Source organism: Eptatretus burgeri, chromosome 3 (genome assembly GCF_056783735.1).
Source record: "Eptatretus burgeri isolate ZD-2024b chromosome 3, Ebu_testis_v1, whole genome shotgun sequence".
Lineage (NCBI taxonomy): Eukaryota > Metazoa > Chordata > Myxini > Myxiniformes > Myxinidae > Eptatretus > Eptatretus burgeri.
The window spans coordinates 57213530-57231915 of NC_140963.1; the positions used below are offsets into that span (position 1 = coordinate 57213530).

Consider the following 18386-nt stretch of genomic DNA (forward strand, 5'->3'; position numbering starts at 1 on the left):
AGTTTCGCCTCAATCTGTTCAGCCACTTCAGAGAGGAATTTTGAAGGTTTTTTTTTTAATAATTCATTTTATTTTAAATATGGCTGACGAATTATGTGACCGATGACGTCATCAATTATTTATTTATTTATTTTTTCTGTGGACCATTTTATCACCAGATGACACTCGATTTTTCATACTGATCAGATGTAGCATTCTACATACGCAATTATGGCGTCATAACGAGGGCATCTTTGATGTCATAAAAATAAAATCACACTCATTCCAAATGAGGAGTATTTAATGTGTGTCAAGTTTCAAGTTTTTTTTTTTTTTTTTTTTTTTTTTTTTTTCTCCTTTGTGCGGTTTCAAAGATGATGATCCAAAGTTTTTCTAACATGGCTGCCACACCACGTGGCCTATGATGTCCTAATTATCATTAAAACATTCTTCATGAGTAGTCACACTTGTGGTGAAATTCCGTCTCGATCCAACAAGCGGGTGCAGAGAAAAACACGAAAGTTCTTTGTGGACAAACAAACAAACAAATGAAAAATCGCTCGAAGAGTGATACTTTGCGAAACGGAACGGCACTCGGTGGAGCGCATACCTTCGCCAGGCTGAACAGTTTAAATTTTGTATCCCACTGATGAGTCAGACCTGATTCCGGACCTTAACCAAAATCAAATTGGCTTGTTCTTGTCACCTAACCAACTCTTCCACAACTTTTAGATATCATGCTACACATAGTTTTTGGCCCCATCTCTCAGTGGTGAAGAATCGATTGAAAAATTCTCGAATCTGGATTTAGATCGAAATCAAAATCGAATCAATTGGTCCTCGTCACACACCCAACATGTCCACCAAGTTTCATCTGAAGCAGTCTACAACTTTTTGAGATGTCATGCAATGTCGTTTTTAGCCCCATCTCTCAATGGGGAAGAATCGCTTAAATTCTCAGGTCCGGATTCGAATCTTCACAAATAAGTTAAGCGTTGCTGTCCTTGGCCGGTCAACTACATAAACAAAAAATTTCAGAACGATTGTTGAAAACTGTAGCCAAAATCGTGTGACAGATAGACAAACTTGACAGACCAACATACTTTGAATTTTTTTTTTTCACCAAGTATCAAAGGACCCAAATGCAATACCCTTTCCTTTGGCGAGTGCAGTAATTATGATTACCTCCGCCACCAAAGATGGAGGAGGTTGTTTTCACCCCTTTTGTCTGTCTTTGTTTGTCTGTCTTTGTTTGCCTGTCTTTGTTTGCCTGTCTTGTGTACAGGATCTCAAAAAGTTGTGGACGGATCCGGATGAAATTTTGTGGACAGGTTCGGTGTGTGACAAGGACAAATTGATTCAATTTTGTTGAAGATCCGGATCTGGATCTGGCTACTAGAATTTTTTTAAGTGATTCTTCACCTTTGAGAGATCAGGCTAAAGATGATATATAGCATGATATCTCAGTTGTGGACGGATTCGGACGAAACTTGGTGGACAGGTTGGGTGTGTTGCGTGGACAAATTGATTTAATATTGGTGAAAATCCGGATCTGGTTACGATAATTATTTAATTTTCTTAAGTGGTTCTTCACCATTGAGAGATCGGGCCAAAAACGATGTACTGTATGGCATGATATTTCAAAAATGTATTGGGCCCGATATGTTATCGTGGATCAGGCATTACGTGGCGGATTTATATGCTCGACCGAGTGCCCTTCTCGTTTAAATATGTGGTCACTTTCCCAATTTGCTTTCTCTTTTCTTTTATCGATTGTTTTCTGAACTCCCCCCCCCCCAACCTCTCACAATCCTCTCCTCCTCCTCTTTCTCCTCCTCCTCTGTATACGTAACATCAGGATGTCGTACTTGTATGTATGATTTTGCTTTGCTGGCCTTGCCCAAAGTCAGAGGCCATCGTAATCCATCTGCAAGTGAGTGTGTGCATGCGCACGTGTGACACACTGTGTCCCTCCTCATCCACATCTCTTTTGCTATAGATCGTTCATTCGCAGATGTAACATCATCTATATTCACCAGCGTTCCTGCAGTGTTGTTAGCCCATCCCTGGGCTGTCTTCGTCTCTGCAGTCTTCCTGCAGTGGGAGAGATGGTTTTGCAATTGTATATGTGTGTCTGTCTAACTTTTTTTTTTTTTTTACTATTTGAGCTTTTGTCATCAAAGCTTTATTATGCAAATACAGAGAAGACAAATGATTAATTTGGTCAAAATGGTAAAGGTCAGTGTGACACAAAAGTAATTTCCACCCAATTAACCTGAAATTTTAATAATCATTTAAGCTTTTATCACATTTTCAACAAAGCTTTATTATGAGAATATGGAGAAGACAAATTTGAAAGGTGAAAAGGTCAAAGGTACGGTTTAGCATATGGAAGAAGAGAAGAAGTAGTTTGAATACAAAGCAAATAGGCTTTGCCTTTTCAGATGCTTTCTAGTTTTTTTTGTCCCCCCCCACAATATCGGAGCAAATATCGACGACAGCAAATGAAGATGTCTCAGCTTCTGCAGCCACGGTAAACTGTTTTGATAAAGCATCCAAATCACAGTATTTCTCAGCCTACGGGCACTGCAAGTCCTTTGGGCTCAACTACACCATGCGTGTGTGTGGTTTTCGTGACAGTTCTATACAGTTGACATTTAACTCTCAAGTTTTTATGCCTCCATTTACTGTCGCCAGAGGCATTGTGATTTCGGGTTGTCCGTCCGTCCGTGCATCCATGATGGGTTTTCTTTACCGTGATAACCTAACAGCTGAAGGGATCCAAGTCAAACTTGGTACAAGTATGTGTTATGATGCAAAGATTAGCTGATTGAATATTTGCATGAAGAGGTCAAAGGTCAGAGGTTATGTCAGGTAAAAATGTGATGCTTGAGAACAGCTGAGGACAACAAAGGATTGAAATCAAACTTGGTCTCAGTACATGTACAATGTCATGAGGACGGAGGCATATCGGGTGATGTCGACGTGTGCCGTTCTAGTTTTTGTTTAATTTGACCACAAGTTTATTTTGTTCGGTCGCTCTCCAGTGTAACATAAATTAATAACAACTTGAAACATGTTATCTTTTACTTTGTAGGAATCATTACTGATGTATTTTTTTAAAATGATATATTTGGTGACTTATTCGCCTCTCGCGTTACCAAAGGAATGTGAGACTATTGTCGCAATGCTATGTGTCCGTCAGTGAGTCGACGCTGGTTTTCATATATTCTGTATTGTAACTTGTTTCTATTTGACCTGGTGAACAGATAACTCAAAGGCAGCAGGTGTTCAACGGGTGCTCAGATGTGGCACTGTGATAGAGGACCTGGTGGTGGGAAAAGGCCCAAAGGCCAAGAAGGGCAAAGAGGTATGAAGTTTTGCAGCAAACAGGCTTATGAAGCAGCTTCTTTCATGCTCTTGCTAAACAAAGAGTTAAAATAATGATTATTATCCTTCAGGAAAGGTACTGAGTGTTATGTAGCATTGTAACCTTGGTTTTTAAAGTTTAATTTCTGCTACATAACTGACTTGCAAAAGATGCCTCAATCAAATCTGGAATGTGAAAATTGATGAGTTGGTGACAAAATGAATTAAAGGTTTTGTTGCATGCTTTATGGTCTTTCAGAGCATCATAATATTAGGTGTTTTATCCATCCAAACGGATAAACACTGCCTTCTTCACTTGGTCAAGCTATAATATTCCCATAGATTACCTTGTTTCCGGTGGATTATATATATTGTTACGGCTGTGGAAATTCGCATTACACCATAAAGGGCCCTCAGGTGAGATACCTCGATAGGTACATGTGTAGTTAGCCCAAACCCGTTGTATAGAGGGAATTTATGTGATCCATTCAGGCTGCGATCCTCCAGTTAGTCGTTTTTCTTTCCCTATCTTTGATTTCAAACGAACAAAAACTGCCAAGGATGCTGGTGGGCTTTTCCCCGCCATTCTTCCCCGCGCTTGGTGTGAGGGAAGGGGGGAGGGCGGCTCGCCGCCGATTGGTGGATGGACAGCGTGAGGCGGTCGAGGTGAGGGAACGCCCCTTTTTCCAGAACCCTCTCGAAGGAGGGTGGAGCCGAAAACGGGGCGGAGTGAAGGGCGGAGCCCCGCGCTATAAAAGTCGGACACGGGCGGGGCGCGCTTCCTCTTCCTCGTCCTCTTCCTCTTTGTCCTGGAGCTGGTCTCGTCATTCGTCTTGGCTGGTGGTCTGGTCTAGTCTTCTGTCGGTGCGGTCCCGAGACCCCGCTTCCGTGCGGAGATAGCGCCGAAACCCCGTCCGTTTCCCCAAAACCCCGTCCGAGCTGTCGGGCGGACAACGCGAGCTACGCGCGGCATGAGCTCGGTGCACCACGCCGGAGAGAGCTCGCAGACCGCGAGAGAGGTCGGGCCCAGGCGCGACCACGCTGACGGTCGTGGGAGAGGGACTCACCAGCCACAAAAGAGAAGTCACGACTTCCTTTCTTTTCTTGTCTTTGGGTTTGTGTAAATGATTTTGGGTGGCGCCTGTCCGACAAGTAGAACTGTTCAAGTGTTGCCGTGTGTGCGCGTATTCGGTTTTAGCTCTTGCTTTCGCTTTATATGTGCATTGTGATTATTGTGACTGTAAATACGTGCCTTCCGTGCTGGTCTGTGTGAATTAAACGTGCTTGTGTGAACTTGTTCCCCGTTTCGCTGCGTCCTTTCCTTTGTTTGACTCTCCATCTTGCTTCACGTAAGGGGTTCGTAGTGGGTTCAACATCCCGGAATTAATCAGAACCGTCAAGGCCGACGATAACACCGCTCGGTTATCACTGTAGCACGGAACAGACCGCTTAAGCGGTTCGTGTCCGGAGTCGGCCTGTGGCGTGGTACGATCGCCCGGTCGACCATTCGCGCAGGTACTTAGGTAGATCGAATTTGGCGAGACACCCTATCCTGCGCGGGTGGGCAATTGGCACGATCGTGGTGAGGTTAAACCCCCACCCGTGACTAGCTCCCAGCGTTATTCCGAGAGGGTCACGACTGAATTGTCCGTTCTGGTGGGCGACGCGTCGCGATTCGAGTTACGTGGCCGATCGCACGCCGGACGGGCCAAAATTCGTAACAATATAAATATATATATATATATATATATATATATATATATATATATATATATATATATATATATATATACACATATTGTTGCGAGCCGGGGCACTGGTGGCGAGAATGACCACGAGGTGAGGGAGGTTTACGTAGTCTCCCACCTAACTCCCCGGAATTGTCGGCCGTCGCTCGGATAACTCCGCGAGCCGGCGGGTCGTTTAACCGACCGTGGTCGCCAATATTTCTACCGCGTGGCGTAGGGTTATTGTGTCTAGATCAGCGTTTCTCAACCTTTGATAGCCCATGGCCCCCCTACCGAGTCGCTTAACATTCGTGGTCCCCTGCCCTTCAATAAAAGATGCAGATTCCGTTTTATGAAATTTATTTACTTAGTCTTAAAAGATAAATCAAAGTAAACATTTTTCTAAGCAATACAATCAATGAGACACTTGCTGTTGGGCTTGTCTGACGAGGCCTCTTATGTCCGGCTCCGTCTTGGACACAGTATGGCGAATATCGTTCCCAATGTCAAGACGGTTTCTGGACTTCGTTTTAATGGTCGCAAGGTCAGAAAGTCCAGGTTCGCAAAGATATGTTGTGGCGAATTGAATGAGCATTATGAATGCCTTCTTGCTGAGTAGTGGATACGCATCCTGAACAGACAACCAGAAGGTGGAGTGGTCTTCTTTGTTACTGAAGACCAGCTTCATTGCTTTTGAAATCTTCAACTCTGCCAGCTCCTCTGCTTCGTCTTCAGTAGGTTCAATTTTGGTGTTAAACGAGTCTTTGTGCCACGGAACATCCAACGGTGCATCGTCGAAATACGATTTGAACTCGGCGGAGAGATTGTCGAGATGTCTAGTGATGCAATCTTTGATGCCGACGGGAAGCTCAATCCTCTGCGTCTGCAGGTGCTCGTCCAAGAAAGGAAACTAGGCAGTGGATCCGGCCTTGATTCGTGCCTGCCAGACTTCCATTCTAGCAGACAGTCCGGCAAGCTTGTCTTGAACGTCACTGACTGTCACATCACGGCCTTGCAAGGACTGGTTCATTTCGTTGAGTCGGCCGAATATATCGGCCATGTAGGCGAGCATCATGACGAACTCTTCATTGTCGAAGTGGACATGGAGGTTGTTTTCGTTGTCTCGCAGGAAGATTTCCCCTTCAACCCGGAGTTCATACAGCCAAGAGAGGCATTTCCCCCTCGATAGCCAACAGACTTTGGTGTGGAACAGAAGTCCAACATGTTCTGCTCCCATTTCGTTGGCCAGGAGTTGGAAGAGCCGATGATTTTTGGCCTTCGCACGAATGAAGTTGATCACTTTGACCGCGACGTCCATGACTTCCAGCAAACGAGGTGGAAGAGTCTTTGACGCAAGAGCGTATTGGTGTAGCGAACAGTGGGAGGACGTCACATGGGCCATTCGTTCTTCACAAGCGTGACGAACCCTCCTCTGACACCGACCATCGCTGGGGCACCATCAGTACAAATGTGCTTGAAATTCTGCCAACCGAGTCCATTAGCTTCAAAAAAAAAAAAGAGTCCACAATAGCTTTGATATCTGCCGCTGTCGTTGTGGTTGGTAGGGTATTGCAGAACAAGAACTCTTCCTTCATATTTCCCTTTCTCTCGTAGCGAGCGAAGGCGATCAACTGGTTCTCCAGGGCGGTGTCGGTAGACTCGTCTAATTGAAGGCGAGCCTGGAGCGTGCTTTGTTTGATTTTGGAGCAAACTTGACGGCACACATCAGCGGCCATGTCGTCAATCCGTCGTCGGATCATATCATTTGAGAGCGAAACTTGCTGGATCTTCTTTTTCGCCTCTGGTCCGATCATCAATTCCACCATTTTCTCTGTACATGGCTTGATAAGGTCCTCGGCAATAGTGTGTGGCTTCTTGCACTTCGCAATTCGGTATGCCACTTCGTAGCTGGATTGAAGAGCAGGTTTTTCTTCTGGCCGGAATCCAAATTTGGGAAGTGTCGCTTCACGGTCATATCGTGATCATTTCGCAGACAGAGCGTCGATATTATCTTCCTTCCTTCCGGGATGCATCTTGTCGTGATGGTTTGAAAGTTTGGAAGGATGTAGTGACGCATTTGACATCACGACTGAGCAGTGCAGACCATGCGCGCAGTCCACGCCATCTCGACAGACATTCGTGAATCCAAACTTGACATAGCTGTCATTCCATTTTCGAACCTTCGACATCTGAGAAAAAAATTGAAAAAAACAAAATTCTAACGTTTTGTAAACATTGGTTTACTATGAATTCTCTGTGGACTCCGCGTTCTCTTTTAAAATCATGGTTAAACTCATCTACCCTTTTTACTTTGACACTATGACCGGAGACTCATCACCTTAATTGTACATTACAAGCTTCTGCATTCTGAATCGCAGTTTTTCGGCGTCCGCTCATGGTCCCCCTGTCGAAGGCCGATGGCCCCCTTGGGGGGCCACGGGCTCCCGGTTGAGAAACGCTGGTCTCGATCCAATGTACCGAAGTAACCACGCGGTCTCGGCTACTGGGGTACCACGCCCTCGAAACGCCTGGCCAAACCGGATTCACTCTACCGGCAGCGGTAAAATTACACCTAATTAGCCTAATTTACACCTCTACTGGCAGCGGTGGCCCATGCACCAACATAGCACACACCATATGTTTCCTCATCACCGACCATGCTGAAACCCTCTGACCCTCCCATCTCTCCATCTCCTTGCTGATCTCTTTTCAAACTATCATTCAAAGTCCATGACTTCTTCCATCTCCTCATTCATGTAACATCTTGCATCCTCCCACCAACCTCCTTGCTCTGTCCCTTTTTCCAATAGTATGGCCTATTTGACTTTGATTTGTGCATTTGCTGGTGAAACCCATGTGATCATTTCGGGAACAAAATGTTTTTTGTTTTTTTTTTGGTTGTTGTTGTTTTTGTGCCAGGTGTCTGTGTATTACTGTGGAAAACTGGAGAATGGAACAGTGTTCGACTCGCTGAATGTCGGTAAAGGGTTCGTATTTCGTTTGGGAGTTGGTGAGGTCATTCCAGGATGGGATATCGGTTTGTCTGGTACGTAAAGAACCACACGACACTCTCGCTCTTTCATCCACCCTTCTACAAAAGTTAAAAAAATTTTGATCTTCGTTGTTTACTTTAAAAATGATTGGTGTATCTGCGATTCTGCGCTGCATGAACATGCTTCATTACTTGGTTTTTAATTGTTGTTTAAACAAAATCCTCTCATGCCATGTACATTGATTACCTCTCACATTATTTTACTGTTTCATGAGCTGTTGGGGTTTGAGTTGTTTGACTTGGGTTTGAAAATAATTTAGCCTGTAGTTTATTTATTTATTTATTTATTTTTTTTGATACGGTCGAGACTCGTGGCAGAGGTAGTTGACCCTGAGATTGTAAAGGTTATTCAGAGGTTCAAGCTAGATTGATAATTCCATTGGCAGTTTGGCTATTTTTGGTCTAAATATTTTACCAAATCCAAATTTCTTTCGTAGTTTGACTAAAATATTATATAAATCGAGGCACGTCCTCAGAGGACATAGCCCCCAACCGCCGGTGTAACAAATCTTTTTATGCCTTCTCCGACGAACTCATCGGAGGCAAAGTTTTTGGGTTGTCTGTCCGTGATCAGTTTTCGTTTCTGTGATAACTTGAAAATGGCGAAAGAGATCCAAGTCAAACTTGGTACTGTACAAGTATGTATAATGATGCAAAGATTAACTGATTCGATTTTGGAGTCAAAAGGTCATGTTCAAAAAAAATAAATAAAAGGTACCACGCTAAGTTGTGAACCAGCGATTGAATTTTGCAATCAAGAGGTCAGAGGTCGTATCAGGTGAATATGTGATACTTGAGAACAGCTGAAGGGATTTAAATCAAACTTGGTACAAGTACCTATAATGATTTAATAATGTGGGTGGAGGCATATCGGTTGACGTCGAGTCATACTGTTCCAGTTCCTCATATAATGGGACCTTCTCAAAAATATGATGTGGAGAAATGTTGTGATCAATGTTGTTGTTTTTTTTTCTCAAAAATGGCGAAAGTTAGTGCATTTCCAAGAATGTGCCTCGCAGCACGTTGTCCACCTTTGGTGGGCCAAGAAGGGTACTCTCACCCTGAGGGCAGAAGTGCGCACTCGTAGACCAATTCGAACAAATCAAATAAATTGAATTGGGTTCACTGAACCATTCTCATCAAATACAACACTGCAGCAGCAATTCAAATAAAATGGTTTTGTTTTATTGGAGCTATCACTTAATGCAGTTTATATTTTAAGCTTGCAGAGATGTTTGAGACCAAATGGCTCCTTAAAAAAAATTATTTTTTTTTAGTTTTCCTCCCTCTCATATTTAATAATGAAAAATTAATATAAAACATGATGTTTTTTTTTTGTCTTATCTCGTTCGTACTCCTTCATTGAACTGTCAGCTCAAAGATGTCCCATGGTCCTCCAGATTTTCATGTGGTACACGATGGAGCCTGTTCAAAATGAATGGATGATGTTCCGTGGACTAGTCATTGTATGGAAAATTTGTTCTGCCGGTACTTCCCACCCCAGCCTCCATTCCAGAGTTTGTATTTTTAAATGGTTCCCCTTCTCATTCAGGACACACAAACTTGACGTGGCGATGTGCCGTTGCGGCCCATAAACGAATTGGAAAATGATCTGCATTTCAGTGTTCTTTGCATCGAGTTGAAATATGTTCATTAACATTGGATTGTCCACACAAATTGCCAAACATTTTGTTCGAACAGAATTGTAATTGTTATTCATGGGTCCACTATTGTAACTGATATATCTTCATAAAGCAACTCTTTTGCCACGTCCATATGTCAATGTCATGAGTACCTCTGGCCCAACCGCCTGTAATGCCCATTTTCACATTTCCAGGAATGCTCGTTGGTGGGAAACGTAGATTGATTATTCCTCCTGCACAAGGGTAAGTTTGAGGGAGAGGAGGATGAAGTAAAATGACAAATCGTCATGAAATAATTGACTGGAATCCCCCTTTTTTTTTTTTAAGGTAAACTTGAAAAAAACGTGATTTCTTGGTTTATGGTATACACTAGCAAGTACAACCCATCACTTTGCTGACATGAATATTAAGTTGGGATGGGGGGGGGAGCAAGGCCTCACACATCGATATACACTCTGGGAGGAGGGAGGGAGTGAGGAGGATGGGGGAGAAATGGGGGTTTTCTGGACATGCATTTGATAGGGGGACATTAGGGAAAGTGGAATGGGGGTAATGGTCTCCTTTTACTGGCATTAGTACAGGATTGAACAAAATTGGGTACGTTAAAACCACATTGAAACGGGTCATATTAAACACCGCCCAAACATCCGTGGTGGTGGTGGTGGTGGGGGGGGTGGAATTGCTTTGGGAGTAAGGGAAGAAGGACATTTTCCTTTAATCGTCAAAAATGCCACGCCAGTGTTCATCCCTTTTTAATTTCCACACATACAATAAGCTTTAGAAACTCGTAACCTGAGACTTGTTGCGGAATTGATCCGCGCTGCAGTTCGGACTGATTTTCAAAAAAAAATAAAAAAAATTCATTTGTCCAATTTGCACATTCTTTGACACCTTCCTCTCCTCGACCTCCAGCAAATCCTATCGTGGGGGGAGGGGGAGGCAGCGTGAAGGGGATGGGAAGGTTGAGGGGAAGGGAAAGGTGTTAAAACACCCAAACAGCAACATTTTCTTTCTAACCGAGAGGTTCTACATAAAACCAAGCAGGAGCATTAAAAATCCTATGCTATCAACCTGGTAGTTTCAAAACTAAACTGTCAGTTCTGAATGGGGGTGGGGAGTAGGAGGGGAGGGGAGGAGGGGTAGGGGTGGGTGGGAGAGGGGCTGAGTGGTGAGAGAAGGGAAGGGGGCAGAAAAGGGCAATTTCAGCAGATGTGATGTCCATGCCTATGAAACACTGGGATGACAGTTTATAGCTGGGTCGGGATTCGAACCCAAGCAAGATGGCTTGGATCGAGCATGCATACCTCTCGGCTATCCTGCCATGATGTGGCAATTCAATGCTTTATAACAACTGAAAACCTTTTTCCCCTCACCGAAGGAGAGGGTGTTTGTTTGTTTGTTTGTTTGTTTGTTTGTTTGTCTGTCTGTCTGTCTGTCTGTCTGTCTGTCTGTCTGTCTGTCTGTCTGTCTGTCTTTGTCCACGCAGAACTTTCGTGGTTTTTTCCATAACCACCTGACGGATTGAGACAATTTTTTTTTACCACAGTGTGACTCGTGTGGAATGTTTTAATCATGATCGTCATTGGTCACAATCACAATCATAATTGTGACGTCATTGGTCACGTGGTGTGGCAGCCATATTGGAAAAAGGGGAAAACGTTGAAACTTTTTCTCTGAAACCACACCAAGGAAAAAAAATTGAAACTTGGCACATGGCAAGTACTCCTCGTGGGAATGTGATTTTTGGATGACGTCATAGGTGCCTTCCTTATGACGTCGTAATTGTATATGTAGAACGCTACATCTGATCAGTATGAAAATTTGGGTGTCATCTCGTGATAAAATGGTCCACAGAAATTTTTTTTTGACGTCATCATTCACCTGATTTGGCAGCCATATTTTTTTTTTTTTTGTTAAACCTTCAAAAATGTTCTCTGAAGTGGCTGAACAGATCGAGGCAAAACTTTACATGTATGACCGCCTATCCATGAGGAACAAAAGGTTCACACATATGATGTCATAGGCCACATGGTTTGGTAGCCATATTGGATTGAAGAGAAATATATATTTTTTTTTCTGGAACCTATTAATCAATCAACATGAAACTTCACATTTATGATCTAGTGGTGATGGGAAATAGATGTTAAGTTTCAACTTGATCGGACACATGATCTGTCACCCAGAATTATTTGATTTTCTTGATATGAGTTTTTTGGGGGTTTTGGGATTTTTTTTCTCAGGAAGACTCACTTGGCTGTACCTGCATGGGTTTGAGGGTAGAGCAGTAGCAGCTGAAAGGCAAATCCTATCCAGGTTCCTCCTGATTATGACTTTGCTTTTTGCTTGTTTGGGTTCCTTCTGATTACTCCAATGCAGGACTGTACCTATTTTGTCTTACATTTGATTTGAATTGAATTTATTTTAATCCCATTCTAAATTCAATTGAATAATAATAATAATAATAATAATAATAATAATAATAACAAGCCGGTAGGCGACATGGCTGCTCGCTCTCGATGGAAAGCTGGCCGACGCGACTCGCCGATATTCATGTACATGCTATCAATCAATTTAGCACAATAAATATGATTATCACAGCCCTATTAGTTTGCGCCCAGAAAACCCGCCTTGTGAAATTTCAGGCATGTTTCCAAAGAGACTCTAACAAATGGCAGCCCTGGTAATTCCATTTATCTATTCGCTAAAGATTTTATATTTTTATATGATGTTATAAGACATTCTCCTTGGGCACAAAAAACAGGTCCCTCAGAGGTCCAGTTTTGGAGGTATTGATTTTTTTGTACAGTCCACAATAAGTGTACGATGTACGATAAAGTATTTTAGCTGTTGCTAAGCAACGGTGTGCATAGCAACCATTCATTTTTGTGTACATGCCAGCCACATTGTACACATTTCACCCAAGTTTCATCAAAATCAGACTCTTTCTCTTCGAGATATTCACAATTAACCGTTTCTGAAATGTTCAACATGTACTCATCCAAAACCTATCTCCTCCTACAAATATTTTTTGTTAGGGCTGCAAATTGGCATGAAGGGAGCTGGATAGATTGTGCACAGAACTCTAAGCTTCGATTTTTCGATTTATTTTTTTTTTCGATTTTTTGACCACTTTAAAGGGCCGTTGCGATGCCGTTGCTAGGGCCCGGGGTCCCATGTTCGAAAGCACATGATTCCCAAAAATATTGGTCCTACCTACCAAATTTCATTGGAATCGGTTGAGTGGTTTCGCCCCTAGGCTTGACCAAAATTTCGCAGACAGACAGATGGAAATGTCCAGAATAAGGGTGCTCTAAGAGCAGCCAATAAAAACGTCATGGGTCAGGGTCCAGTGTCGGATCAAAGCGAGACGTCTTGGAACCCGTTCATCGCTGCCAGCAGTGAAGTGGCAGTTCTAATTGTCTCATTAATTATGTAACACACCAGTATGCAACACACAAAAGAAGTCCTGGTGAGGGTCTTCGATCTCTGATTGCTCTTTTTCCTGTTTACTCATTGTAATTGTCTAATTTATTTCGCCTTCCTAACTCCGGTATAGAACCGCAGTATCGCCATCCAAGCTTGAAGACCATACGCCAAGTGGCGTATCCAAGCATTTCCACAAAACAGTTGAAGAAAGTTTTATAAACGAAACATTTCCCTTTTTATTTTTTTAATTATTATTTTATTTTTAAATTTGTATTTATCGATGCCAAAGTGACATGTTGAAAAATGAAATTAGATCGTACAAAAGGGGGAAATGTGGTGTAAAATAAAATTGCACATTTTCAGCGAGCCAGCCAACGCCCAATACACCGCAGAACAACGTGGGGCCAATGCAGGAGAGTGGCCCCTGAACTTTGTTTAAGTCAACTGATATGCAGTATTCAGTGACGGTGCGAATATTTTAGAGCACTCGCCAAGTGGCTTAAACACTCAAGGAAGCACTCCAACAAAATAGTTGATAAGGAACGGATGGCTTGGTCCGGTACCCCAGGGGCCTCTGTCTGGCCATCCACCAGGCAGATGCCTGGCCCATCCTCATATCCTTGAGAAGCGAATCAACCTGCTGCAACCACGAGGCATGTGGTCAACACATTGCCCTCCTCCACTCATGAGGCTTCCTCGCTGAGAGATTCTGGTGAGCAGGATCAGCGTCAGGAAAACGAGCCACATGTCCATACAGCCACAGCTGACGCTCATGGACTATACAGGTAACAAATCTCATTTGATTTTCTCTTGGCAACCGCTCATTGGACACAAAAGTCCGACCAGCGATAGCCAAGGATTCTCCGAAGAGACCTGGTACCAAAGGAATTAAATCTCCATATCAGATCCCTGGTCAGAATCCAAGTCTCACATCCATAGAGCAAGAATGGAAGCACCAAGGAACTAAAGACTCAGACTTTTGTCGTCCTGCACAGGTAACAGCAGTGCCACACCCCATGATCCAGTGAATCCATGACTCCCCAGGCACCATCCACATCTTTATTGACCTGAATCTCTCTGTGACCTCAACATCCTCACCACAAACGGGTACAGACAAGAGCGCAACATCCAAGATGTCATTGAAAGCCTGGATCTTAGTTTTGACCCAGGAAACCCGTAATCCCAGTGGCTCTGACTCCTCATTCAGCACGTTGATGGCCCCCACTAGGATATCTGGAGTCTCCGCAAAGATGACTGCATCATCTGTAAAATCAAGGTCAGCGATCTAGACATTCCCGAATGATGCACGGCAGCTTGATCTCTCCAACATCCTCCCCAGAATCCAATACGTACAAGTGCTGAAATGTGTGGGGGCCAGCACACACCCCTGCCAAACTCCAGTTACAACTGGAAATGAGTCAGAGATTGCATCACCACTTCTCACAGCACTGTTAGTACCAGAGTATAGTTCAGACATCAGATTGATCATTTTTGGTGGCACCCCACGAAGACCAAGAAACCTCCAGAGGGCATCCAGGTTCACTGAATCAAATGCTTTACAGAGATCAAAATAGGCTGCAAGCAACCCCCTGCCGAAACTCTCGTCTGCGTTCGGTAAACAGCAAGGACACGGTTAACCGTTGACCTCTTCGGTGTAAAGCCTGACTGCTCTGGAAACTAGTGCTCAAGCAGATGGTGGCAAACCCTATCAATAATTATCTGAGCAAAGACTTTGCCCAGCAATGAGAGCAGCGTCACCCCTCGGTAGTTGTTGCAGTTTTGGCAATCACCTTTCCCTTTCCAGAGAGGAACAACAAGGCCCCTCCTTCAGTCAGTTGGGATTACGCCTGTGTTCCAGTCAGAGCACAGAACTGCATATGACAATACGAGCATAGCATTTCCACCAGCCTGAAACTTAAGCATCCATGCTGAACTTCTCAAATCTCAGGAGCTTTACCCAATTTCAACTGGTTCACCACAGCCTGTGTTTCCACAAACGAAGGTGGATCACAGTTGATTGAAGGGCCAGCAGGAGGGATAGTAACAACCCTGAATCCAACTTGACAGCTGGGGGATCAGCTTGGTACAGCCCCTCAAAGTAACCGGCTCAGCGGCCCTTCACTTCGGACTCCTCTGTCAAGAGCCCACCACCCTCAGCTCTAACTGCAGTACACCAAGGGATGGGCTTGGAGGAACGTGATGCGCAAATTCCCTTGTAAACAGGAGAATCACTTGACCACGGGCTCTACCCCTTCACGGATTCCTTGCATGTCAGCCTCCTTGTCCACCCTGAGCACAAGTACAGTTTTACGCCTCAACTCCCTGAACAGCTCAGCTCTGCCATTAAGCCTGGCCCTGCGACTCGACAATGGTATCCAGTGTCCACTTGAGACAAAATTCTTCTTCGCCCTTTGGTGCGTTCCAAGACATCCACTGGCAACATCAAGGACGATGGTCTCGAAGGCACTCTGCAACTCCTCAGGATTCCCCAAAGCACCGAGATCCCCCCAAATTACCACTCAGCCTGTTCGCAAACTCCTCAGCTACCCTCTCATCCTTGAGCTTGCCAACATCCAGCCAAAGCTGGGATGGGACCATTCTCCTGGAAAACTTAAATGAGGCTGTTAATTTTCTTGAAAAGGGGTGTTTTAATTTCCCAAAACACCCAATTTTCACTCGAGCACTCCCTTGGAGTTCCCTCTGAATGCATGCAAAATTTCAGGCTGCTCGGTTTCATGGCTTTGGAGTTATCACACACGCACGCACGCGCACACACACACACACACACACACACACACACACACACACACACACACACACACACACACACACACACACACACACACACACACACACACACACACACACACACACACACACTGATAGATAATACACTTAGAAATTAACTTTTAATATAGTTTGTAATTTCGCATATTCGATTTAAATGCTGTTCCTGTAATTGACTTGCATTCATGACAAATTAAGAGCTGTTGGGATAGTTTTGAGGTTCTCAACCCAGCTATAAACTGTCACCTTGGTGTTTTATGTTGGGGGTGGGTGAGGCATTGATGTGTGTATGGAAAGGCAAGTTGCAAAAATCATAATGAAAGCTCAATGTTCCTGTTCTTTTAATCTTACCTCTTCCCTGCAGTTATGCAAACAAGCGTGTGGGCCCGATACCAAAGAACAGCACATTGATTTTTGAAGTGGAGTTGAAAAATGTTGAATGAAGAGGTTTTGTTTCTTCTTCTTCTTTTTTTCTCCTCTCCGTCCCTCTCGCAATGCGGTTTTTCTTTGCTGCATTTTATTTTGATATCAATTTTTTTTTAATTTCCATCCACGGGTCGGTCATTTGATGCATGCGAGGGGAAACTTGAGCCATGGTTTGTGACATATCTCGCGTACTTCAATGTTTTATCGAGGGATTGTAAATAACTCCATGATGAAGACAAAATAACTGAACAATGGAAATGAGAAATGGACTCTCGTTGGGGAAATTTTTTGAGAAGGAAGGAGGAGTGTGATGGGAAAGCGGGCAAAAATTCCAGCATTTTGTGTGCCATGTGTTGAAGACCTCGAGCAGCACTGTGACCTGGCCTTGCCACACAGTTTGTGGTTTTTAAAATGATAGTCATACATATCGTTGTTTGTTTGTTTTGAGGCAGGTGATTAAAATGATATCCTTTTATTTTTTTTTCAAAGATATATTCGGCGGTATGTTCTGTTATTCCCCTTTGCTGAAGTTTTGAAAAAGCTTAAAAAAGAAAAAAAGGGCAAGACAAGAAAATGTTCCAAAACCATTTCTCATACTTTCTCAATATGGATGCCGAGTGTTTAGATTTCCATTTCCTAAATGACAAAGCTGCAAGACCTTTGATAATAACGGAGCCTTTACTCCCCTCTGGCAAAATCTGACTTTCCAAATTGTGTTCATGATAAATAATTACAGTATGTACCTTTATCCGTTTTTTTTTTTCTTTTTTTAAATTACCTATTTATTTTTAAAATGAAATGCAAGCCTGAAGAATTGGGAAATAAAGCATGGCGACACGAATTCTGACTAATTTGCTCCCTTTCTGTAAGGTGAATTATTTAACCCTCTCGTCTTTAAAAATGGACTGCCTTTCTCGGCCCGCTGAACTCATGACTGGATTTTTCATGCAATAAAAATAAGAATTCCAATGATCACTTTCATAATCCGTTTTGGAACGGCTCGTTAAAATTGGAGGAAAAATAGTTGACCTTTTCTTCTCGGTGTAGAAACGATGGCAAACCAAAAGTAAAATTTTCAGATTGTTTTTCTGCATTGTGAATGCCAACAAACAAAACAAAAAGTATTTTAAACAAGAGAAGCTAGGTTTAAAAAAAAAAAAGGGGGGGGAGTAACTGAAATTTCCTCCTGCTCCATGACAATTTGTCCATTTTGGAATTTGTTGGCATTTAAGTTCGGTGAGGATACTTGTCCACCTTCCACCTTTGGCCTTGCTTCAGGCAAATTGTGAAATCTCGGTATCGGGGCTGAGCGTGAAAGGTATGATTGGCTGGCTCAGCGAATATGACAAAGCATCACAAGTGCCCAAGTAGGAGGTTCTGTTCTTGAGCGGGGTAGCTATCATTTATTGGAAGCGTGGCTGTGCCGCTGATGCTCTGCCCCTCTACGAGCCGACCTCGGAAGGATGACAAGCTGAACCAACCCCCCCAGTGTTAAGTCAGCAGCCAACGGGGCTCAAACTCGATCCTAAGATCCTCAGCCTGCCGCCCTAACTGCTCAGCCAACACCAGGTTTATTGCAGGAGGTAAAATTGAAATTGTATGAAACAAGTACAAGAGGAAATACAAATATTGGATCAAACCTTTGAACTTGTACAAATGAACTGAAAAGTATATCTGATACATTTGAAGTATGCATGGGAACATTGCTTCTGATACCTTTTCCCTGATAACTGTTATTCAAGTGGCTTCACTGAAGTAATGCCTCCATCTATAATGATTTGGTGAGTTTCTGTATTGTAAAGGAGTGAGCCAGGATGCGGCAGCAAGAAGCGAGTTTGCGCATTAAATACTTCCGCTGCCATGTTCAAGTTGTCTTGGCATAGAAGGTACGTGGATTTGGGTGGAGTGCATTTTGTTGTGGAGTTTCTCGTCAATGTTATGGCACTTGTGATGTACCTTGGATTAAATAAGTAAAAT

The 18386-nt window shown here is 43.4% G+C and overlaps 1 protein-coding gene across 1 annotated transcript in view; it reads left to right on the forward strand.

Moving 5' to 3' along the window:
• LOC147029972 (46 kDa FK506-binding nuclear protein-like) overlaps positions 1 to 17250 on the forward strand; it is a 37832-nt gene extending 20582 nt beyond the window's left edge. Inside the window, exons 7-10 of the mRNA XM_085873536.1 lie at positions 3249 to 3349; positions 7995 to 8121; positions 9965 to 10013; positions 16348 to 17250. Coding sequence (XP_085729662.1) covers positions 3249 to 3349; positions 7995 to 8121; positions 9965 to 10013; positions 16348 to 16426 — 356 coding nt within the window. The 3' untranslated portion in view covers positions 16427 to 17250. The remainder of the gene's footprint in view (positions 1 to 3248; positions 3350 to 7994; positions 8122 to 9964; positions 10014 to 16347) is intronic.
• The last annotated feature ends 1136 nt before the right edge of the window (positions 17251 to 18386 follow it).